Consider the following 26,475-nt stretch of genomic DNA (forward strand, 5'->3'; position numbering starts at 1 on the left):
TCCCCTTTATTCCTTATGCAAGCTCTGATTTTTACCCAAACCCCTTGAGGACTTTTGATAAATTAAGACTAATTTGGATATTTCTGGAGTAGGAGCTCATTTTTCGTCTGCCTTAAGTGCTGAAAAAATGAATTTGGCCTTAAGTAAGTTTGCTCTTTTGATTCATTTTAATCATGTTTTTCATTTTACTAAATAATAACGAGCGGTTTTGATATGAATCCTTTGTGCTTTGAACAAAACTATGTCAATTAATTAAAGCCAATCATTGAAAAAATGGAGTTGTTCCAGCTTAGGTCTTGCCTTTGTACAGTATCTGAATATTTCATTTTTATAGGCCCATGCAAGGAATAGAGGCTTATGAGGACTTTAAATAGATATGTTAGTAATTAATATGGGTTATCTCTGTTTATCATTCAGTTTAGACCCTTTAAGGCAAATCTGTTCACTCTGCAACCATATTTGTAACACCCTCCGGGCCTTACACCTTTCCAAACGTACAAGTATAGCTCTTGTCTGCTTCAAAGGAGAAAAACCAGAATGTCTGTAACTGTTTGTCAAGATTGTGTTTCAAATCAGGAAAATCCATCTCGAATGTGTCTTGCAGCATCATAAACCGATCAGCCACAACATTAAAACCACTGACAGGTGAGGTTAATAACATTGATTTTATTGTTACAATGGCACCTGTCAAGGGGTGGGATATACTAGGCAGCAAGTGAACAGTCAGGTTTTGAGTTTCACTTTTTGGAAGCAGGAGAAATGGGCAAGTCAAAAGATCTGAGTGACTTTGGCAAGGTCTAAGAGTACATTTAGACAACGGCGATGTAGTAAAAACAAAACGTTTTTTTTTGTGTGTTTTTGAAAAGTTTTGTATACAAACTACAACGTACAATGTGCTGGACTAAGGTCCTGTGGAGTTACTTGTTTTGGGGTCCCCATACAATATTAGTTTGTTGCCAATCTGTGAATGTGTAAAACGAAGATAAATACATTTTATGCAACAAAAGAAATCCATTTTTTGGTAAGCTTAAGAACAACAAAAACAGTTTTTCAATCTTTTTCGAGTTGTCAGGGAGATGCATCTTCTTGTAGCCTATATTACCAAGCTGCTGTTGGTGCCTTATTCAGAGTCTTTTTATTTGCATAAGGCTACTTTTTGACAGAGGGCAACTCTCAGTTGCTTGTGTTTCCAGCTCTGCTAACTCGACAGTTTGACAAGCACACATATGAAGGAGCTGGTTACTGTTCCATGTGCCTGAATTGCACACAGCTGGAAAAAGGCTGAACGGATGTTCATTATGCTATATTTTAAACAGGAACGTAGACATTTGAAGCTCATGCCAAAAAATTCACAATTACTGGTGCAGCTTCTCTTGATGAGGGTGGATAATTATAATACCGGCAACAAAAGCATTTCTGGACCACATCAGTATGAAAATATTATTAACTAACAGTTTATTGCTGTTTGCAGTTCTGTTTGGCTGAAAATTCAACAGCACAAATAGCTGAAAACCTTTTTTTGAAAGCTCATGGGTGCCCATACTTACTGTAGCTGCAGTGCAAAGGAAGGACAAACAAGAGTTTTCTGAAGTGTTCTGAACACCTCCTGGCATAGTTTTCACAGCACAAATGGCAGCTTGTTTACCAGCTGACAGAATAGTTGCTCTCATTTTTTCAAACTACCTGGAATGGATTTCTCAAATAAACCTGCCTGTTACGGACTTGACATCCAAACAAGTTGCATTTTGGTGGCTTATCTTTTAACTTGGTAGCCTACTAACACTGCCATACTGACTCACACCATTCTTAATACTCATACAAAGCACTGTTTACTATGGTAATACAAAGGTACACTTTGCAGTTCGGTTTTGTTTCATACATTTTCAGTGAGGTCCTATATGGATGTTATAAATTCAGTTATAGGCCTTATTTTGATGGACTTGAATAGATGTTGATAACTTGGCCTAGACAAACTTTTTCCTGGGAAAAATCTGCAGATTTGCAAAAATATTGTTTGAATAAAGTGACAACTGTGTAAAAAGAGTGTGCATGTGCAGTTGCATGTGTCAGTGTTGATCAATGTAACACTGACTTTAAACAAACTCCTTTTCAAACAGAGATGCTGCTTTTGATTAACACAACAGCAGGAAACAGAAAACAATGACCTCAAAATAACCCTCAAAAGTTTTTTTGGGATGATACAAGCACATCTGCACTCTATATCTGTAAATCTCAGTGCCATAAAGTGGTGTCTGCAAAATACACGGGTCAGACAAGTGCAAGAGTACAATCTGTTCAAGAACGGTAAACACTCTATTAATCAGCCAGTATTTTATAGAGGTCTTTTCATAGCTATAAGAAAAACGTAAAAATATTTAATAATGTCACATGTTGTGCGTTTATTAAGTAAATATAAATAGAATTCGTGTTTTAAGTTTGACCACAATATGCTTCCAATAAACTGCGTCCCAAAAGACGCACTATACACTATGCATTTATACATTATTTACTTATGCACTATGTACTCAACCATGTAGTGTATGAATTTTATAAGGTTATTTTTTCATTAATAATTGGAGTTTGCTAGCCCCTCCCCATTCGCAGCATAATTATATCTGCAAAAGTTGAGTGCATGAAGTGTCTAACATTCTATACTTCAGTTTTTTGGTTAAGTGCATCATAAAGATATTTAAAGTGCACTTTTTATTTTTGCAACTGTCAGTGTGAACGCACTACTCGCACTATTTATACTACAAAACGTCATAGAATAGTGCATAAGTACACGATTTGGGATGTACCTATCCATCTTATTCCTAAACATGGAAGTAAGCCTATGGGTGACTTCCGGTTCATTAGCTGCTACGGAAATAACGGAAATAAAGGAATAAAGGAAATAACGAGAAAAATAACAACATGCAGTAAACAGTAAAACTGTTTGCACTACAAACCAGTGTCATAATTAAGAACTATAAACTAAAATAATATGGTAAGATGCACAAATTTGCAATATCAAGCAGCAAAATGGTCAGTTTTGTACAACTAAAAATAGCTGGAAGCAAATGTGACCGGAAGCAAGACCCATAAAATGTACAAATGGCTACGGCCTTTTTTACGTGAAGAATAGTGTGGATCGTCTTTGGATCCACATCGCGGGCGTGAGTCTGCTTTTCCTCGTCTCTACAACTTTACAAAAAAGACCCTTTCCGGTAAATATGACCACCCAATGTTTAAGTATGATCAAACCTGTATAATTTCAAGTGTAATTTTGCTATCTGACAAAGTAACGGTTTCTGTTAAATTGCCATTTTAGTGGTGTCTGGATGAATCTGTTACTTCAACAACTTGTTTCCAGAAGCGATTCAAAAAGTTGATTTGAATGATTAAATTTAAATGTTTATCCAAATACCAAATATTATTAATAATTGTGTTTATTGTTATTGTAAGTGTCTAAATTAAGACTGTAGCAAGAATAAGCTTGAAATATATGCAGTAAAGGTGCGTTCACGCCATATCGTGATTACTGTGATTTACCGTACATTTGTTTTAAAATTTGTGTCATTGACTTGCCAATGTAGATGTCTTCATACATAAGTGAAGTGAAGTGAAGTGACATACGGCCAAGTATGGTGACATACGGCCGGGGAGCAGTTGGGGGTTCGGGGCCTTGCTCAAGGGCACCTCAGTCGTGGTATTGAGGGTGGAGAGAGCGCTGGACATTCACTCCCCCCACCTACAATCCCTGCTGGCCCGAGACTCGAACCCACAACCTTTGGATTACGAGTCCGACTCTCTAACCATTAGGCCACGACTTCCCAAGCAGCAAAATGGAAGCATAAGTAATGTGAACATAAACGAAAGACATGCAGCACAGTTATCTAGGCTATCCATGTAATAACAACCTAAAGAAATAATTATAAAGTGTAATAATAACACATTTACATAGCAACTGTTTCTTGTGTTGTGTTTTACAGCTGCCAGTAACATTCTTTCATGTGGGTTAATTTTGTTGACTGTTGCTATAAAAATGTACAATCCCCAGTCCGAGGACGTGAACAGCATTGAGTTGAACGTCTCATATCGTCATCTTGGAATTATGTAATTACATCATAGTGTGAACGCAGCATAATGGACCCTTTTCACAAGACTGTGATGACGCGTTTCAATGGTCATCAGCATCGTAAATGTTCGAATGTTTTTTATATTTTCTTTTTTTTTTAAATGAATGTACATTCATAACACAACATTTTGTATTATATCGTCTTTGCATCAAATTACATTAGTTAACGCTAATGCGAGGGTGTTTTTAATGCAGCATCTATGGGAGGGATGGTAAATTTGACATCTTTCTCTCTTATGACTGCCGTTATCAGTCTCTCTCATTTTTTATTTTATTTAGTTATTTTTTTTTAAGTTGTGAAAACACTATCGTGGAGTTTTTCTTTTGCTGTTTAAGTTTTGTGGTACTCTCCCATTCACTGCTCTCGACGTTAACCCGACTATGACCACTTCGCTACTGAGGAACCCGGAAATGGGAAAAAGGTCAAATAAACAATGCTAAAACTATAATTTACAATAAAGGTTACAGTTCCTGGCTAGACTTTTTTCATGTTTTAATAGGCAACTATTTGTTTTTGTTCATTTATTTATTGAATATGTATGTATGTTGATCAAACGGACATAGGCTATTCGTTAACTTAAGCCTATTACATACGTAGGCTGCTTACGTTTTTTTAGGAGTGTGTTTGCTATTCGCACCATCAGAAAAATCCTCTATAGGCTCCAAATGCTCTTAACTGTCAGCTCACTTGCGATTCGGACATGTTCGATTTCTTGTCGAATGAGTCATAGAGTTGTTCACTCGTGACCGAATCGTTCAGCCCAGTGCGGTGAGCGAATAGTTTAGTGAACCGGTTCGAATGATTCACGGAGAAGATCCGATTCTGAAACAACGATTCGCTCACAGGTCGGACTTCGCTAGTAGACACGGTGTAAGCACAAGATTGGGAGGGGGCGGATTTCAGGAGCTCTCCACCACAAACGTGTCCTTACACCACAGGAATGAAGCAAATCAAACGGACGCCCAGCACACAGTTATTTTGCACAACTTCATGGTTTATTATCTAAATCCGCGTCTTTTTTGTTTCTCATAGACTTAGCAGGGAAAGTTTTATATCTGAGGAGGAATACCTGGCATCATCCGCAAACCGTCACACCTTCGCCTCAGTATTTGAGTGCGTTGAGGAGATCGGATCTGCATTTTCTTGTTTGCTTCTTTTTGGGGGTGAGGGACAAGTCCCTTGAAGTACGTATAATTTTCTTACAAAATGAGTGTGGATCTCTAGTTCTGTGCCCCGGTTTTCAGTAGGTTTGTGCGGATCATCTTGTGAAGTAGTTTTAGTTCCCGTAGACTGTTGTGTTGTCTCCCTTTTCTCTTTCTTGGATGCTGGAATTTAAGACTGACAGTCCCGTTCTCTCCTCATGCTCATGAAAACAACTCTCGGATGGTAAGGATTCCAGAGAATGGTAAATGATCGATGGAAAATCATGAACAGTGTTTCAGAACTCGAGGATGGACAGCAGCATAGATCGCAGGTATGTTTCACGCGCATCATGTAGGGAGCTATTAGACCTGTGTCGATGCATTCGTTATGCTCAGGCAGGTCAAAAACTATAAATATGACCATATACAGGTCTTATAGCGTTTATATAGACAGCAAACACATTCCATGAGATATTACTCAGAGCTGAATGTTTTGCCTCTATTGACAAATCTCGAACATGTCATGCTTTCAAACCTTGAGGAATAAACTATTTGTTTAAACAAATATTTGATTCAATTATAGTGCCTTTTTGACTATTCTGTGTCTTATAACTAATTTGCTTTGGATTTAAGGAATATGACTACATATGTTTGATATATATATATATATATATATATATATATATATGTGTGTGTCATTCAGAAAATACTAGAATATAATAGAATATAAGTTAGACCATAATAATTGCACATGCAGAAAAATGTCCTTCAATAATAATAATAACAATATTTAAATATTGATATACAAAGAGCAAAATGGTCAGCATTGCACACTCTTTGTCAGAACAAGTACAATTTACAAAATTGGTGAATTTAAAGAATCATTTGCTATACACAGTATTTACTAAGAATCACTCAAAATGATTTGAAAGCAGAAAATCTTTGGTAAATTTTGCAACCGACTGTCGCCCAAACGGATGCTGATAATCTGACAATACCAAAATATTGACATATTAATTGTTTTAAAATAAGTTTATTGCTAGTAAAGAATAAGCCCCTTTAGTTCTCAAGCGTTCAGAGTGATATAGTACCAGTGTCAGATGATACCTCTCTCCATGCCCTCTGCACACGAGGGAATACATTTCTTTCTATTATGCAGCTCACACAGAACTAAGGGATTAAGCTCAGCCCCTCCATGTATGAGCGACTGCATGTCTGCCAGAAAATTTCACTCATGAGGGCTGGAAGTTCATGCATTCACTGCAGAGAGAGAGCACATCACAGATCTGACGGTGGAGCTCAGCGTGCTGAAGGGTGTTGCATCTTTGCTTTCTTTATCTCTCACTGCCTATTTCAAAGCTTGTTTGAAAAAATCTATATCTCACCACTGCCTGCATTTCACAGCCACGGTAATCTTCTGCGAGCATTTATGGGGGAATGTATATAACATGCTGTTTATAGCAATCCTGATTACAGAGGTTTAAGGATGGGATCACATCCGCAGCAGCTGTTTATTACTGCTATCATCCTCACGTGGCGTCCTCTAACCTTCTCTCAGTGGGGGTGTGAAGTGTGCATAATACAATGCCCTTTCAGGAATATGTCAAGCCCTGCTTTTGAAGCGTCAACATCAACACGAGCCGCTTGTTCTAATGGCACTTCTTTTTTTGCCCGTCTTGTGAGTCATTTTAACACGCAGCACAACTGAAGTGCCCTGCCAGTTTATCAAACTGCCTGGGCTTGTTTGCTTTGTGCTGCATAAGTTATTTTAGGGGTTGTTAATTAATCAACGTGAATTCATCTGCCATCCATTTCTGACTGATGTTTATTAATAAAATATTCGCTTGGGAGAGAGAAAGAGAGAGAGAGGAGGGGTGGGATCTCATGGGACGAATAAAACTGTTCACCTGCTGTACTGGAGCATTCAGACTTTGATGGACATGATTTGTAATTCATTTTGCTGCTCTTTGTGCCTTGATTTTTTTAGTTGAGTATAATAGGTGAAGCCTCTGGTCCGTCGTGCAGTGGTTAAAAATAGGCTTAAGGGTCCTGTGAGACAGGCGTACAGGTAAAAGAAGGATTTGCATTTTTTAGCTTTCCTTCAGCGATGAGGTGTGTGTGTGTGTTATATAATGGCCAAAGGAGTCACAGTAAGCTAGTTTAAGTTTCAGGCAGTAACATTATTGTATAGTATGGTCAGATGGACTCATTAGCTCCTTGTTCCTGGAGATTTTTCATTGTCGGCCCACCCGTGTTATTCTTTAAGGTCTACTCCTGCAGACACGCACACCTGATCACACTGGAACAAAACAGCTGCAGTGATTTTTAAATCTCTCTTTCTGTCGTTATTTACCAACCTTCATGTCTTTCCAAAACCGTACGATATATCTCCTTTTTTTGGTGGAACACAAAAAGAGATGTTTGGAAGCCATTTTGTGTCAAATTAAGGTGAATTTTGACCAGTGGTAACCAAAAAAAAAGAGCCCACACAAATCATGCACTACAATCTACAGGGCTGTTATAATACCACAGCTATAATAATGATGATGAAAAAGAGGAACGATATTGTTGATTGTTCAACTGATAAAAATGTTGACAATCAGAATGCAGCTGAATTTAAAGAGGTTGAGCATTTAAAGCGGCAGACAATATAACTGCAGTTTGTGCTTATAATAACTAAATGTAATTGTTCATTGGTGTGGACACTAATATAATTATCATTTTTTGGTGTGAATGAGCCTCAAATCTTGAATCTCAAATCTCTTTTATCCTATTTGTGACATGCCCAGTTTGGATGTTCTCATATTCACATTGCACAAATGAGAGCAGATTATAGAGAATTGATCATATGCTTTCTGACTTGGAATATAGTGCACGGTTTGTATGGACTGCTGTTTTTATGATGCTTTATGAATTTTTATGTTGCTGTCTTGTCATTTCTGGAGCTTGACAGCCCCTGGTCACCATTGAGTTTCATTGTATGGGAGAGAATAGCATGAACATCCTGCCAAACATGTCTTTTCCTTCTCATTCGGGTTTGGAACATCATGAAGGTGAGTAAAGAATGACAGAACATCCGTTCTTGAGTGAACAGTCTGTTTCTTTAAGCTGCTACTGTATTTTTAACCCTGGAAACTGCAGGCTAAAACATCTGACTGGTTCTTCAGAGCAGGTAATTTATTTGCTTTTTGACTTACAGGCATTTTAGTATAAAGGGCTGGAGGGTTTGAGGATTTTGAAAGCTGTAAGAAACATTTGCCATCCTGTAGAGCCGAAAAATGAGCAGTGGCCATTACAACTTGCAGACTTCATCTCAGCTCAGGATGATAGCAGCCACCTGAAGTTAAACAGAGTTTTATCAATTCATTTTCCTCTCAAATGTGTCAAGCTGCTTAAGTTGTAGGAGCTATTAGGATTTGCAAAGTGAACAGACTTGCTGACAGCCTGGGTGGCTTTTCAACAGGATGAAGTGTAGAAGTGGAGGAAACCCAGATACTTTATCTCTAGAGTTAATCTTTGGAGAATCTGCGAAGTCGTGCCCAGCCGTTGTCTGCTTTCTGTCCCCATCGGCACGAACAGCAATTAAATGCAGCCAAACAAAGACAATGTGAGAGATGTTTACCAATTGTGTGCTGGACACAATGGGGATGGAAAGTCCAAACATGTGGGCCGAAATTCATTTCTTCGGGATGCTTGTCAAACACGGCACTGCCAATGAAACACTCCTCCAAAAACCTGGAAGCCTGCTGTTCTGTAATGAAACCTGTAACCGCATGACTGAACATAGCCATTATGTGTGTATGGGATAAAACACTGGATACCTAGTGTGTCCCCTAGCTTAATAAGTATGCCGCGACAACTCTAAAACACTTCCCATTTCATTATGTTGTGACGCTCATTTGCTTCTTCAGCCGTATTAATGACAAAACCCTGCTTATTCTCTTCTCAAAGCCGTTTATTTCCTCTCACAATAGTACTTATGGTATTTTATGCTTGATTCAGGAAAAAAATGGGTTTAAATCAATCAATTGTGGCTCGAATTTAAAAAAAAATCATTCAAAACCCAACCACTTTCCATCCTTGTGTTGTTTTGGTGTTTATTGTGGCTGGAAATGCTTTCAGAATTTCAACCCTATCCTTTCAACCATACCTTATTTCTCGTCAATCTCTCCTGTATGCATAATAAAGTCTTCTGGCCTTGGTTGTAGCACATTGACAGTGGATGGATGTGAAAGCTATTAAGTCCCTGCAGATATATGGTTTTCCCTTCTCTGCTGTTATCTGTGCTGGATATCCATCACAGGATTGTGGGGCTATTTGGGGCGTATGAATCCTGATATATGGAGTCCCACGAGCGAGGGTCTCGCTCTAAGAGTAGTTGTATAATTATAGGCCATCAATGGCTCTCCTAGATGGCGTCTGTATATCAAACTGTCATGGATCGTTTTTTCAGTGTGATGAAGCGAATGTTATTTGGTTTAACCTCTGACATCATTTGGATGATCCCCGACGTGTCTCTTCCCTCTCACCTTCAACAATAAGGAATGATTTTTAAGATGAGGTATGGGAGTAAACAATCTAATTTGCTCTGGGTCAGATCTGTTGACATTTTGCAAAAACCACCTTTATTTAATTCAGGACTATATACACACCTTTTGGTATTTATCTTGTGTTTGACATTTCTTCTCCGCTTTTGAGATTAAACCCATCTTTAGCCAACCTGAATGAAACAGGAGACACTATGTTCAAAAAGCTTATAAAAATATGTGGACATTGTCGACTAATTTAAATTCATTAAACAGTTTCACTGTTTGCACACTGTATATTTAAATGCAAAAACATGCATCTTGTTAATTTTCCTAATGGAAAAATGCAGCATGCAAATTGTTTTCAGCACGTGCAATGCTGAGATTTTATTACAGTTTCAAAGTGCCACTTTCATTCTGCAGCACAAACTCTCACCAGAGCAATGGACATAGTCAGTGATGTTGCTTGACCAGCTGTGTTCAAGTGTCAGCAGGTTTCACAGCTTTTATTTTTGGTGGTTTGTGCTATTTTTATTGACACAGGCAGTAGAGAGGCTACAGGGAATTAGTGGGAATGGGAACAGGAGGCAGACCTGGATCTCCCACGAGGACCACAGCTTAACTTGTTTAGTGCATGTGTGTGTGCTGCTAAGCATGGCATTTTTATGTAACATTATATATATATATACAGTTGGGCAAAAAATTCTTTAGTCAGCCACCAATTGTGCAAGTTCTCCCACTTAAAAAGATGAGAGAGGCCTGTAATTTTCATCATAGGTACACTTCAACTATGAGAGACAGAATGGGGGGAAAGAATCCAGGAAATCACATTGTCTGATTTTTACAGAATTTGCAAATTATGGTGGAAAATAAGTATTTGGTCAATAACAAAAGTTCATCTCAATACTTTGTTATATACTCTTTGTTGGCAATGGCAGAGGTCAAACGTTTTCTGTAAGTCTTCACAAGGTTTTCACACATTGTTGCTGGTATTTTGGCCCATTCCTCCATGCAGATCTCCTCTAGAGCAGTGATGTTTTGGGGCTGACGCTGGGCAACACGGACTTTCAACTCCCTCCAAAGATTTTCTATGGGGTTGAGATCTGGAGACTGGCTAGGCCACTCCAGGACCTTGAAATGCTTCTTACGAAGCCACTCCTTCGTTGCCCGGGCGGTGTGTTTGGGATCATTGTCATGCTGAAAGACCCAGCCACGTTTCATCTTCAATGCCCTTGCTGATGGAAGGAGGTTTTCACTCAAAATCTCACGATACATGGCCCCATTCATTCTTTCCTTTACACGGATCAGTCGTCCTGGTCCCTTTGCAGAAAAACAGCCCCAAAGCATGATGTTTCCACCCCCATGCTTCACAGTAGGTATGGTGTTCTTTGGATGCAACTCAGCATTCTGTCTCCTCCAAACACGACAAGTTGAGTTTTTACCAAAAAGTTATATTTTGGTTTCATCTGACCATATGACATTCTCCCAATCCTCTTCTGGATCATCCAAATGCTCTCTAGCAAACTTCAGACGGGCCCGGACATGTACTGGCTTAAGCAGGGGGACACGTCTGGCACTGCAGGATTTGAGTCCCTGGCGGCGTAGTGTGTTACTGATGGTAGCCTTTGTTACTTTGGTCCCAGCTCTCTGCAGGTCATTCACTAGGTCCTCCCGTGTGGTTCTGGGATTTTTGCTCACCGTTCTTGTGATCATTTTGACCCCACGGGGTGAGATCTTGCGTGGAGCCCCAGATCGAGGAAGATTATCAGTGGTCTTGTATGTCTTCCATTTTCTAATAATTGCTCCCACAGTTGATTTCTTCACACCAAGCTGCTTGCCTATTGCAGATTCAGTCTTCCCAGCCTGGTGCAGGTCTACAATTTTGTTTCTGGTGTTTCAACAGCTCTTTGGTCTTGGCCATAGTGGAGTTTGGAGTGTGACTGTTTGAGGTTGTGGACAGGTGTCTTTTATACTGATAACGAGTTCAAACAGGTGCCATTAATACAGGTAACGAGTGGAGGACAGAGGAGCCTCTTAAAGAAGAAGTTACAGGTGTGTGAGAGCCAGAAATCTTGCTTGTTTGTAGGTGACCAAATACTTATTTTACCGAGGAATTTACCAATTAATTCATAAAAAATCCTACAATGTGATTTCCTGGATTCTTTCCCCCCATTCTGTCTCTCATAGTTGAAGTGTACCTATGATGAAAATTACAGGCCTCACTCATCTTTTTAAGTGGGAGAACTTGCACAATTGGTGGCTGACTAAATACTTTTTTGCCCAACTGTATATATATATATATATATATATATATATATATATATATATATATATAAAAGTGTGCTTTTTAAAAAAATGAATACAACTTCAATATTTTGCAATAATAATCCAATGCATTTATGTATTGTTGAGTCAAAGGCCTTGAAACAGAGCGGCGTTAAACGGGGTTTATTTGATGCATTGCGACAAATACAAAATAGAACATTTCATGGTATCAACACAGTTATCCAATCCAATAAACAGCCACATATGGTGGAATAAATACAAATGGAGTGGAATTTGCTGTATTATTATGAGCAGGGGAGTGCCACAAAGCCTAATAGTCCAATGTATTAGAGGAAAGATAATCATATTAAGCAAGTGCTTAAGGCGGTCAGTTCTTTGTTTGTCGCCCGGGGAATAAAAGCTGATTTTGAATGTGGTGGATTGTGTTATTAGGAGACAGAATCTTCTGCTGGAGCCAATTGGGGGGTGGGGGGGGGGGGGGGGGGGGGCAGATTATGATCTTGGTGGATTGAATCTGGCAGTATGAGGGATTTGTACGTGACAATGGCTGGCAGAGATTTGTTCAATGTATTGGAAGGTCAGAGCATGCAACTTTTGCTGCTGTTGGAATTGACCCTGGAGTGGCCTTCCACTCGTGTACTTTTGTATAGCTGTAACAGACAGCGATAGCACAGATAAAGATATTTTCTCTGGTGGCTCAATAAAAGCGCACGTTTGTTTGCTCATACTGCATTCGGTCTGCAAGGGATTCACAGAACGGATGTGCATCTGTTGTCTTTATCAGGATGTTTCCGGTGAATTTATCTAAGACTTTTAGTTTTGAGCTTTCTAAAACATCCACCAGTTTCTCAGTGGTGTTTCTGAGGGAATTTTCCACGAAGGCTGAGATGTTAATCAATATCAGGAACACTGATTGTAGTGGGTCAATATATACAATAAACCATCAAAATACTGTGTCAACATGTAGTCAAAATAAACTTAAAGTCTCTTAAAGTAATACAATTTATTTGAATATTAAAATTCAATAAAACACACACACTAAGTATGTACAGTATGTACATATATAAATGCATATGTATAATATAATAATTTTACTTAATTTCATTTTGACTGTATTTTTTAGCACATCCTCATTGTCTCTTCTTACAAACCATTACTGCAAATCCTGCTGTTGCTGTTCAGATTTCTGTTCATGTCTCTTAGAAGGTCTTTAGTCCCATTCACACTCGGATCAATTTGTGGCAGACAGTTCTGTTGATGTATTCATCCAGTGGTTAAAGTAGTTTTCTTGCTATCATCAGCAAATGATTCTGACGTTATGGCTTGCAGTCGTAACTGAAATGTTGAGAACATTTTGTGGTTGATTTTTTTGGTCTGTGTGCTAATGAAGTTATATTGGCCATTATCACGACTGGTGGTCTGCTTCTTCGCTTCTGTCTGGAAATCAGTGTGCATTGGCTTTTCAGTTGATTTCTGTACAAACACTAATATAATTGTCACTTACAGTGATTGAGCAGCATGCAGGACAGGACAGTTTGCTTTCTGACAGTCAATTGGTGTGATTTACAAACTGAATGATGTTTTAGGTGCTCTGGGGAAAGAGCAGTTAATGTGAAAGATCACCAGTCTTTTAAGACTAAGTGCAAGTAATGATTTAAGACAGGATACTTCGGCTTTTCTGATCTCTGTCGCTGTGGTGGCCATTTTGAAGCTGAGTGGTTTTAAAAAGGAGAGATGGAGATTAAACACGTCTGAAACAGGACTCAGCTGTTCTGAGCTCTGTGAATCCCGGAAGCCTTCTGCATTTTTAACCTCTCATGCCCATATTTTTCCCTTGCCAGATTGTCTGATCTCATAACTAGACCTAGGGCTACACTACTGGGCAATATAAATTGAATATTCACAATTTAAAAAAGGTAGTCCACCCAAAAAATAAATAAATAAATAATTGATAATTGAAGCTTCAAGTTGTTCCTTTTTTCTTTTTTCTGTATGACATAAAAAAAGATTTTTCTTTTGAAAAATAGTAGTAACCAAACATTTGATGGTCTGCATTGACTTCCATTGTGTTGAAAAAATGTTATAGGAGTTATATTTTGCTGCCAAAATTTCTTCTTTTGTGTTCAGCAGAACAGTAAATGAGGGTGAGTAAATGAAGAGAGAATTTAAGGATTATTGTGAACATTGCAATATTGTTAATGTGGATTTTTAACTTTTAAGTTTCCTAAAGATTGTATCATCCATTTTGAAGTTAAGATGCATCATCACTTAAAATAAAATATGATCTGAAGTCTTTGTTTGGCATTTTCATAAATGTAAAAATATGTGTAGCCATTAAAATGATATTATTATTACTATTTAATGTATTATGCGCTAAGGCCAACATATGTTTCTTGACTGCTCTGCAGTTAGAAGTTTCACATCAGTGATCTGGTGGTTTTTTGACGTCAAACAAAACTCACAATTTTGTTTTGGTAGCCAAGCAACAGCAGAGCAATCATATAATCATTCTATCTCAAAATGATCAGAAGAGGAGATGATTTTTTGCAGATACAACAGTGTTGCATATAGATGATAGGGTCTACATTTGGAAAACTGGGGCTTTGCTGACAGCTCCTTTTAGCTTAAAGCCATATAGAGAGGATGCTAATGGCCATTCTGCCCTGTGTAATGTCTTGCAGAACTTTATATCTAAGGCATTGCTCATTACGACATCCAGCTCTGCTTTCTGCCAACCACCCACTGACTGCACCTATAGATTTCCTGTTGTATCGCATTCATGTTTCTCCATAACTTCCCCAAACCTTTGCTGTCAGTAGTGGCTAGTAAATTAGGCATTTACTGTAGATATCTACCTCATCTATTTTAGCCTCTTGTAAATGTAACACTAAAAGCTGGCAAACCAACTTTACAGTGGCCACGGATATATCAAGTGTCTGATTGGAAAGTGACACCTAGCAACATAACCACAACCTTCTTCATTTGACTGGACTGAAGGAAAAATAATCAGACTAATTTCACCCCCATATCACATCTCACTGAAACTGGCCTAATTGTTTGAAATAACAATTATTTCTTCCATCAGGGATTCCTGTAGAGCCCCTAGAGGACCATACATTTCTTACACAGTCTCTGTGGGTAGACATACAGTATATAAAGCATATATGATATATGCTCTAATAGACTACTGTATATGTTCTACATAAGCAGATATGGCGCATAAAGTGACAAAAGCATTGTGTTACTTAGTTACTTTTTATGGAAAGTAATGCATTAAGTTACTTTTGTGTTACTTTTTGTTATGAGCTGGGATTTGATTATTTATTCTTTAATAAAAAATAAAAAAAATTATATTTTTGGCAACTGTAAAGGCCCTTTCACACCAAAAGTGAAATGAATCAGCCTCAACCTGAAGGAAGTGCCACTGCACCTCACTCCCAATGTCTCTCGACATGGGGAGAACTGTCAGTGAATAAATGGAAAACCTAAGTAACTTGTGTTACTTATTTGAAAAAGTAACTATTTTAAAATTTAAAATTAATGTGTTATACCTTACTAGTTACTGGAAAAATGTAATCTGAGTATGCAACTCACATTACTTGTAATTTGTTACCCCCAACGCTGGTAATGAAGGACAGTTTGACTTTTCAATCACTATTACTAAATCATCACCTTTTTCTTCTGCTTAGCATAAAGACTCCTTTATCCAAATCAACCACTGGATCAATGCCAATTATGACTTCTTGGGAAATTTTGGCTTCGCGATCATAACTGTAGCATGGTGTGCGTTCAGATGACTTTTGTCAGTAATATAAAGGGCAATTTCATATTTCTTTAGCATTAATTGTGTAATTGACTTTTATATAGATGTTTTATCATTTGCAACACTCAGTATAGTGGCTTTAGGAAAACAAAGGATTGCTTTGATTGAAAAAATGGCTGCATGGAAAATAGCAGGAACAATCTGAAAAGTATAGTTTTTTTGCAATTGGTGACATGTTATATAAAACGTAATCTTAGCACGGAGATTTCCGGGCTTCATTCAAGTAGGTAAGAGTAGTTATTGTGTCTGCTTGGTATTGCATTGCTTTTTCTCTCAACATCCAGTGTCATCATTGAAAATTGTTGCGGAAACGTTCTGTTTTGCTTTCCTAGGCAACCATGAATTCAACAAAACAGTCCTGTTAAATGGCCCACTTGTGGAATGATTGGTCGGGTTGTGTGTATGAGGCTTAGCAGAATGTAAACAGAGAGGTGTCAGATTGCCAATAGTTGATGAAAATATCACAAGTGGAGCTGCTATGTGACCCTGTAAATGGTGAGCATCGAATGATGTTTTTATCCAACGGTAAGCCATTGAATTGAAATACTGTAGGTCTTCATCTGGATTTCTCATGAGCATCACAGCCCAAAATCTGGACTATGTGCGTCAGTCACTAACAAAACAAGTGGCATTACATCACCCCGGCCCACCTTTTTACTTTTACTGTGCATTTGTGTTGACATAACATCCCCGAGTTTGTGCATGTGGCTTGGGATTTCTGATGGCTTTTAAAAAGGCTGTTTTCGGTGCCGCTCTAACCCGGGGTCATCCTGGTGTGATGCCACCTGCTGGAGGCGCAAATGGATTTGACCTCTATGGAGAGAGCCGGTCATCGATTAACAGGGATTTTAGAAGCATATACACATCATACTTGGAAAGCCAGAGATGAGGGGCCAAATTATTGCGCTCAGACACACAAAAACCAGTTTCATACTTCACAACTGCGTTGGCAGCTGTCAAGTCACATCATATAAAGTGAGATGGAATCCATTATGGACAATCTAATTAGTTTCTGCACTGTGAAGCCCTAACCGGCTGTGTCATTTGAAATGCTCAGCACATGCCAGGGTTCAAAACGCACGCCATTCAGGGGGTTTTATGTGCAAATTACCGACTAATTCTTGAAGGTCCCCATTTTGAAGCGAAGTGCATTTCGTGATGGTGTTCATAAGTGTGTGAAAGCTGCAATTTATTGAACGTCTGTGCATAATACGCTGAATTTTAAAAAGATTTCCATTGGCAGTATTCTTCTGTTCCTTCTATTTTGGATTCTTAAAGATGTGACTTGAAAACATTTTCTCTGACCGTTACAATACCGCAGCGTTTTATGGAAATGTATCTCAGATTCTTTCAGCGAGACATTTCCTCCCAGTAGTATTTCCTTCCACTTTCTAACTATGGCTTTCTGGGGGGAAAAAATGCCTCTCTGTAACAGAAATAAATGACCATTATTAAGCACCACATGCTGTGACTTCCCATGAGTGATAGGATTTTCCATTTGCTTTTTCTTTCTCAATTGCTGAGCAGAAGCACTTCAAAGTCCCCCATCACCTGTGTTTTTAGAAATTTGTGGCCTTTAGGATTATATTATGGCATATAAGGGTAAGACCATTATTTTTTCTATTCAATTCTGGAATTCAAATTCAATTCTGAAATTGAAATGCATGTAGTGATAGATAAAGACAATAAATAGATGGCACAGACGGTTTTAAAGGATAGTTCACCCCAAAATAAAAATAATTTTACTCATGTCTTTAAAGTACTAATATGCACTATTTAGTGGAAGTTAACATTCATAGGTGTACCTGTGATGGTATTGCCCCAGTTAAATGTTTTTTGTTTTTTTCATATTTTCTCTGCCAGTGAATTTTAAAGGTATAGAATTGGTCTCAGAATCAAATCAACAATCGCTGCAATTTCCCCAGTGTTATTTTAGTATTGTATATATTCTGTTATAGTATTTATTAACATATTGAATTAGCTTTTATTTTTACAATATCAGTTTTCATTTTAATGACAGTTTTAGTAATTTTGTTATATGCTTTTGTAATTGTTCGAAATTAGTTTTTTAATATTTCTAATCATCTTGAACTTTGTTTTTACTTTTGAGTTTATTTTATTCATGAGTTTTGTTTTTCAGTTTTTTATTAATTTATAAATATTTTGTCAATAACTATTTAAATATTTATTTTTTATTTTACTTTATTTTATTTTCCAAGGAAACATTTTGTTTTCTTTTTATGTTTTTCATATTATGTTAATTTTCATCTTTATTTCAATTAATTATATAATTTTTAATAAATTTTGTTTTAAGGTAACAATATTGACACTGTAGACGACTTTACAGTTTTACCCAAAATTAGCAAGATGTATAAAAAAGCTTTTTCTCTAGTTTCTATTTAACCAAGCATTTTGCAGTGTTTCAGCAGTAAAATGATGTAAAGTTCCTCTGAAATCTTGTTAATCCTGAAAATTTCTCATTCCTTTCAACTTTTGCTTGAAGGATGTTGAACTTGAGACAAGCAAAACAACATTTCGCTTGCTGCTCAAACAGCCAAATAACATTTTGAGATCTGTTTGCTCACTGCTGGCATCACACAAATAAGAGGTGCTGTTCGCTTTAATAAGCTTTCCTGTAGCTCAAATAGTAGAGCATGGTGCTAGCAACGGCAAGATCATGGGTTCGATTCCCAGGGAAAGCAAGAGCTGATAAAAAAATGTAAAAACTGTAACTTGAGTGCAATGTAAGTCGCTTTGGATAAAAGCGTCTGCTAAATGCATAAAAATGTAAAAAAAAAAAAAATGTTCGCTTTTACGTCGTATGCATTTACTTTCTCTCATATGGCATGCATTGGTCCGTGAGTATGTGTCTCTCTGTGTGTGTGTACAGGCTGATCTTTTGTCCCTTGCAGTTTTGATCCAGTGTGTCAGAGCAAAGCCAGAACTGACTTCTGTGTGTCAGCCATTAGGGAGCGGAGAGGAAGAGTGTGAATGGTGACTTATGGCATCCCTGCAGAAGCTGCTCTCTGGAGCCCAGAAGAGGCCTGAAAGACAAATCACTGCCTGCACAGATCGCTGCCTGTCCTTGGAATGCACTGACAGGCAAGCCTGCAGAGAGAAGGCACTGTCACTGCTACTTGCCACTCTGCCGAGTTACGCATACACAAGACGCAAACACCACACGCTGAGGCTAAATCATGTCAACAGTCAGTTGAGTGGACACACACTACAGTTACAAACAATTTTTGTTGTGTATAGCAGTAAATATATGCTTTGCCTTGAAGATATTGTGCACTCCCAAAGTTTATTTCTTTGCGGGCGCTCATGCAGTTACCAAAGTATCAACTTTTTCTGAGATGTTTCTTAAGACCTGTGAATGCTGCAATTTTTTCACCACAGTTATGAGTGTGATATTTGCTTTTTTACAACAGTTCATTAAAGAAAAAGACACATTGCTACACCCGGAAAAAGTTCAGTAGAATTTTAAAATGTGATTTTTTGTAAAATTGTAAAACTGTAACTTGAATGCAATGTAAATCGCTTTGGATAAAAGCGTCTGCTAAATGCATAAATGTAAATGTAAATGTAAATGTGATTTATTACTGCGATGGCAAAGCTGAATTTCCAGCAGCAATTATTCTAGTTCATGGTGTTCATTCTAATATGCTGATTTGGTGCTCAAGGAACATTTCTTATTAATATTAATGTTAAAAATAGTTGTTTAATATTGTATAAAATTATTATTATATATTAAATAAAAACAACAATAATTAAATAATAAAAGACTTTGTAAATAAATAAATAAATGTAAGTATAGCACAGATTATGCAACATTATAAGCTATTTTGAGACCATATTGATTTCTTTCATTTTTGATGTGGACATTAAACCTGAGCCCAGTTTGAGACATTGTGGAAATCCCTTCTGAAACTCTGAAGCAAATCTGAGATTAAAAGATTCATGAAAAAGTCTCCATTTGCTCTCCATTTAAAGAGAGCTTAGTTGTGATTTTTCTTTCCTATAGCTGAAGAGGCAGGAGATATTCAACAAAAAGAGCAGGCGTAAATTTTCACACAAGTCCAAGTTATCTAAGGATTCCAGAAAGGAGGTTTAGGGTCAGTGGAGGAGGACTATGATTAAAAATTGATGGCCGAGATTTCAGACCCACTTTAGCAGTACATGACGGCCATTTCGTGAAGCAGCATGTACCGTTGAAGTGTTGATTTCCTCTATTTGCAGTGGCACCCACTTATTTCCTTTGATATAGTGAAAGGACTCAGAGCTCAAAGTCTGACTGCTTCTCTGGAAATGCCTTCGATAAGCGCCACATTGTGCTTTTTTACGCAGAAAGACCTGCAATTTTTATACAAAGAATGCTGTTTTTGACCCGCGCTTGTATAGATCTCAGTTTGACATCTCTACAGTTGGGGAACCATTGTTTCCTTTCCGTTTTAATTAACTGTATGCATGCTACGAGAGAACGCGCTTCATTTTGAAGTCATATCCCCTGCCTTGTTTACCCGTCTCGGGAAGTAGAATAATTTATCATTCACCTCAGTCTACAACGAGCACGCTGCATCGCTTTGACCCTCTATGAACTTCTGAGATTGTTGGAGGTGCAGTTATCTGCTTCGGAGATGCTCGTGAGATGTTTCAAAGATACGCAGAGGCCCCTTCTCAGGATGTCATCACCTATTGGCTCAGAAAAGCAGTTTTACATTTTAGCAAGATGCCGTTTTAATAGCCTTGGTGGAGCTGGAGGGAGGGGGAGGAACAGTCTGCTTTTGACAGCCTCGGGCATGCCTCCCCCTCCCACGCACAATAAACTATTTATCATTTCAAACCGGCTAATGAAGCCTCATATTCTGAGCCAGCACAAATTGTGCTGGTACGTGTGAACGCATGTGTGTGTGTTTTGATTTCTGTGGCTGCGGCAGTGCGGATCTCGTAGTGAGTCAGTGCTCAGGTTCCCCCGACTTACTGCCGTTGCAACGTTAGTGATAAATGTACTGGAGAAGAAGCGCTAGAGTTGTGCCATTTTGCAGATTAAGAATAATCCCCTACATCTGGTCTGCCCAAAGCGCTAAGATTTACTCGTTGGGATTTCTGCTTTCACGTTGTATCACAAGATATTTTTTAGACCTCGGGTTGCTGTGTAATTCAGGGCGAACGGCGTAGTGATCCTTTAATGCATGTTGACGGGCGTTGCTTTCAGGCGTTTGGCCTTACAAGTGTCTAATTTGTAAAACAGCTGGAGCTTGACCACATTTAAGGCTTGTGTGTTTTTGAAGGGTCTGAAAGTGCTCTAGGGGTCTTCGGTTGAAACCTTGATATAAACCGTGGCAGCAGCATGAACCTGAGTGCAATATAAATGCTAAATATGTGATATATGCAGGTTTTTAGGACATAAAAAATTATCAACATTTGAAATGTACAGTAAATGATGCATTACATTTATTAATTTGAGTTCTTTTGTTTAAAATGACAAACAGAAAAAAAGGAAATAGAGTTTTAATAGCGATTTGAGTTTTAAGCATCCAAAACTTTAATAAATGTATTCTTTATCTTTAATACAAATATCGTATCAATATTGAAGGTTATTAGCGATTCTTTTTATTGAATCTATAGAGACCGTTTAAATGGTGAGATAGAAATAGAGATAGAAACATCTATTTTTGCATTTTGCGGGCAAGTGATGAGATCATTTCAGAATTATATAGAACAAATATAAAAAAATAGAAATAATATATTTAATAAACACATCTTTTGCCAGAATGGTATTTTTTTAATTAATACAATTAAGGAAGTAAAAAAATATTTTTTTTTGTTTGTTTTTAAACAATTTTTTTAAATTAAACCAGATAAATTTGGTGACATCATTTTCTTTCATAAAATAACTAATAATTACAAAACTCATAATCTGCCTTTTTGACTACATATTGTCATATGAACAATCAGTCAGTAACCACTGATGTATGTGAAAAGCCATAAGTAAATCAACATGGCAGCAGTTCTTGATTCATGTTGAATAATAAATTTTGAAAGTAGCCTAAAAACTGCAGCTCAGTGAGTGAGTCTGAGAGAATTGGACTGATTCTGAAGGGTTTTTGATTCACAAAAAAGAACCAGTTAATAAGAGTCAAAAGCTTACATGTCATTTCCAGAACCAAAACTCGTAGAAATCATTCAGCTTTTTTCAGTTCTGAATAAGACCCATTTCTCGGTTCTCAACCCTAATGAATATAAATAGCCTATATTCTGAATGTATTCAAGTAGTAGTAGGTCAAGTTACGTACACATTAGCAGATGCTTTTTCATCTGTCTGGGATTGGTTTTCTGCTGAAGCATTGAGAACATTAAAAGGTCACTCATCAAGACCCGTACAGTAGTTAATGAATACCCAGCACTCTTAAATCAGAAAGATCTGTACCTCAGGGGAAAAAGTAAACAACTACATATGTCTGACTGCCAGCCTGTTTATTTCACCCTCCCAATGTATGTGCACAGCTGGTAGAGCATCTTTCTAACTTAAGCTCTTATAAAAAGATTAGGTCGGGCCTAGATTAGAGCCTTGAGGCACCCCAATATTTCAGCAAGAGCTGTAGATTTGTACTGCAAGAGAAAGCAACCCCTGAGCTAAAGCAAATATTGTGGTAAATATCATCAAGTTTGTTATCAGGTGCTGACCGGAAGTGCTGTTCATCTGGCTGTTATCCTTGCATGTACAGAAAACATTATTAAATGTTTATATTGTGGCGGGAGGAGCAAACGACAGACACAGTGGGCGTGGCGTCAGGCCTCGGAGAGGTTTTTATTAAACAAAAATATCAAAATAAGTGTCCAAGGGGAAAAAGTGTCCAAAATAAACGGGGAATCTGGTGTCCTCGTTTAGCTGCGGGGTACATGAAGGAGGGCAGTGTTCGAGAAGGAAGGGTCCAGGAAAGGGGCAGAGTCCGGTGGCCGCACGCGCTCCCGTCTGGAGGTCCGGGGCGCAGGGGACGGCGGCTTCTGTAGCGGCTTCGTCGACCTCCTAATCCTCCGAAGCTCGACGGGATTCCACGGCCCGGCATCCTGGCCCGACGGCCGTACCACGGGTGCGGTATCAACCGGACTGCGGGTCCAGCGGCTCGCGTCTCTGGCGGCGGCGGGTATTTCCCTCAACGCTCCCTTCCTGGACCCACGAGGACACCAGCGTGCATGCACGGGGAAGAGACCGGTCTCTCGAGGAGAGGCGCGCTCGGCATTTAAACGGCGGCGGTGATGAGGCTCTATTCATCAGGTGCACCTCATCACACGCTGCCAGCCCTGGCTGTTTCAGCGCCCCTCCTCTCTCACACACCCACTCCTGTCAGGAGCCTGGTGAAGGGTGGCAAATAAGGGGCGGGGTGGTGATGATATTAGGGGGGAGGCAGCCAACTCGTCACAATATGTAAGCCCTTTTCCATCTGTTAAGTGAGGATATTAACTTATAGTCTATCTCGCAAAGGTGGTTCTCCGTAACATATATTAACAAACTGGCTGTGCAAATTTTGATATACTTGTGTTCCTTTAAGTTTAGCAGAGTATAAGGTAGAATGACCACTGGTACAAATACTAAGGTATAATTCACTCCAGAATCAATTTACCATGTTGAAATCAGAAATTACATCTTTTCAAAGGCCCAAGGAATCAACAGTGATGCTAAGCCGTTGAAATAGCTCTGCTATTCACATGCTACATCTTCTCACATACTATATTCATAGCCTGGATTTATGTTGTTTAATTTTCACTAATACCTGGCTAGTTTTAAGGTCATCTTTACAACAACATTATGGTACATATTAGAACATATGACACCTAAAAAAAGTGACTTTAAAAGCTTTGGCCTTACACTGAAGCTAAGCCGAACAGACTGTGAATCGCTATTGAAAGTGCCTGCAACCTTGCTGGCTGTTCATTGTGTTGAGAACCCTTTAGAATACATGCATTCATTGAAAAACCAGTATAAACCTGAGGCAGTTCACAGTCTCGTGGTTTGTAATTGACAGAGCTGCATTTACAAGATTAGAGGGACACACAAATGCAGTGAGGTTCAGGGTTGTTTTCTTAGTATTGATTGAATTATGATTAAACCATATGTGTCTCAAGGGTAGGATACTGCCCCTTCCAAAAAGAGAGTCCTATTTTTCAGAAACAGTGAGAAGACCATTTCCCCTGGTATCTCAACTGGTATATAACCTACAATTAAACTAATGGTGAGCGAAATCACCCGGAGGAAATTTTTATAGCTTGGAGGTTGCTTTTTCATAGCTGTGGAGACTTAATGGAGTTCTTCAATTATATTTTAACTTTTTCTCAGATGTTTCTTTTAAATTTCTTCAGACGAAAAAAAACAGAAGAACCCTGAGGCGGCCAAGTGGTTAGCTGATGTGATTGCCACTAGCTGCCCCTCTCCTCTAGGACGGATTCTTGAAGGTTCTTCCTTGATGTGTCCTGAAACTTTAGAGGAGACCAAGGTTGTCAAGTCAAGTCACTATTATTTGTATAGCACTTTTAACAATGCAAATTGTGTCAAAGCAGCTTTACATCAGCTTGATATAAAGCTGGGTGGCTTTACATCATCTTTATAGTATTCAGGGAAATAGTGTGTTGAAATGCTGCAGCAGAGTCAGATTGTGCAAAGGACTCATCTGGTTCCTGTGGTCTTGTCCCGATGGTCGTCTAGGAGACAGGGTCTTCACTGGGGATCAGTCTCTGGGGCTCATCTAGTTGTCCTGGTCTCCGCTGACGTTCAGGGCTGTAGAGGCCATCTCTAGGTGCTGATCCACCATCTGATCTGGATACGGACTGGATCCGGGTGGCTGCAGTGACCAGTAATTACTCACCCTCATGTCATTTCAAACCCATAAGACCTTTGTTCATTTTAGGAACACAAATTAATATATTTTTGATGAAATCCAAGAGCTATTTTAACGATGTCCTTACCACCTTTCTGGGCCTTGAATGTGGTAGTTGCGTTGCTGTCTATGGAGGAGCAGAAAGTTCTTGGATTTCATCCAAAATATCTTAATTTGTGTTCCGAAGATGAACAAAGGTCTTACAGGTTTGGAATGACATAAGGGTGAGTAATTAATGACAGAATTTTAATTTTGGGGTGAACTATCCGTTTAAATTAAAATTTACACTAATTAATTGAAATTTCCAGAAACTTAATTTCTGGATTTTGCACAATTCTGAATCAGAGTATATCTAAATTACTAGGGTGATTTTCATCTCAATTAATTTCTGTTTAATCCTATTGTTGTCTATTAGTGATCTTACTTTAATTTTGCTTTATTATTGTCAGGTGATACGTTCTTTCTTGTGCATTTTCTTTTGTGTCAAACCAGTGTCAAGAGGAGAACCCGACACCTCACCTACATCTCCCCGAATAAGCAATCACCCGCTCTGTCATGTGACATTCCCAGCGTGTCAATGCGCTTGACCTCCCTCTCAGTTCCTGCGGCTGGTATCAGTGTCGATCCGCTGTGGGTCTTACAGGTCTAAAGAGGGCGTTGGAAAGAATGCAGTGGTGTTTTTGTTCGCCGGCTCCTCTGTTTCACCTCTTCTCATTCAAGAGCCTCGTCTCAGCGCGACAGATAAAAGCCCTTATCAAATATTGTCTGCGCTCAGTTAAGCGTGACCCTCTAATCTCAACCTATGTCTGCTCAAGGGGCATCTGAATACCTGCTGCCCACTAGACTGTGAGAGGGAAGGAAAGGTGCGTAGATGCCTCTGAAGACGGCCACGGTCAGGGCCCGCCATCTAGTTAAGATGCAGGTCGTGGAACGGCGACCGAATGTTTACGAGCCCTCGGTTTTTCTCCTAAACACCCGTAGAGAGGCTCTATCACAATGAAGAAGAGCAAGATTGATGGTGCGCACGTACATAGAATTGACATGCTTGCTGCCTCATTGTGTCGGCGAGGATTTCTCGCAGGGCTGCTCTGGAGGGAAAAGCCAGGTCTCGCCCGCGTCTTTGTTGCCGCACGGCTGTATGCGATACGGTCGCAGCGGAGGGGTCAGATATAAGCCCGGCTAATTCCTGCAGACAGCAAGTATTGTTGCTTTATTATAACAAATTGATCTGAGACCGCTCTCATCTGCTGCTGCATGATGAAGTAGGCTGGAGTCTTTTGTGCACATTAATTATCTTTAAAATAAATATGACAATGCCTGCACTCGGTGTGGGAATGGGGCCCTCTTCACTGGGCTGCACTTGTGCTTTTGTTCATAGGTGTCTTGTAAAGAGATACTTTATCACACAAGTATGGAAATACAATATTCTCTGCAAAATAATGTATCCATTACTCAGGGACAGAACACAGGCATCGTAAATTTAGATGTGTTTTACTGGAACTTTTGCATGAGAGCAGGGGCTGTTATTCACTGCAGTGACTACTAAATCAACATCTCAGAGGGTATATGGATTTTTATTGTGTTTGTGGGTGGGTGTTTGCGTAAATGCGAGTGTACAGCACTTGGTGATTTAACTTCACATGGAAATGTAGGACCACCTCATTTACATTTACATATTTGGCAGAAGCTTTTTTCAAAGAAGTT

At 38.8% G+C, this 26,475-nt stretch overlaps 1 protein-coding gene across 3 annotated transcripts in view; it reads left to right on the forward strand.

Moving 5' to 3' along the window:
- The first annotated feature begins 4,979 nt into the window (after positions 1–4,979).
- Positions 4,980–26,475, forward strand: part of LOC306848117 (fibrinogen C domain-containing protein 1-like) — a 107,098-nt gene continuing 85,602 nt past the window's right edge. The window contains exons 1-2 of one of the 3 annotated variants that reach the window (XM_079382477.1): positions 4,981–5,302; positions 5,510–5,592. In XM_079382477.1, coding sequence (XP_079238603.1) covers positions 5,521–5,592 — 72 coding nt within the window. In that variant the 5' untranslated portion in view covers positions 4,981–5,302; positions 5,510–5,520. Of the gene's footprint in view, positions 5,593–26,475 lie in introns of all 3 variants that reach the window. The other 2 variants (XM_079382476.1, XM_079382478.1) reach the window with 2 other exon arrangements.

The sequence above is a fragment of the Barbus barbus genome (genome assembly GCF_936440315.1).
Source record: "Barbus barbus genome assembly, chromosome: 28".
Lineage (NCBI taxonomy): Eukaryota > Metazoa > Chordata > Actinopteri > Cypriniformes > Cyprinidae > Barbus > Barbus barbus.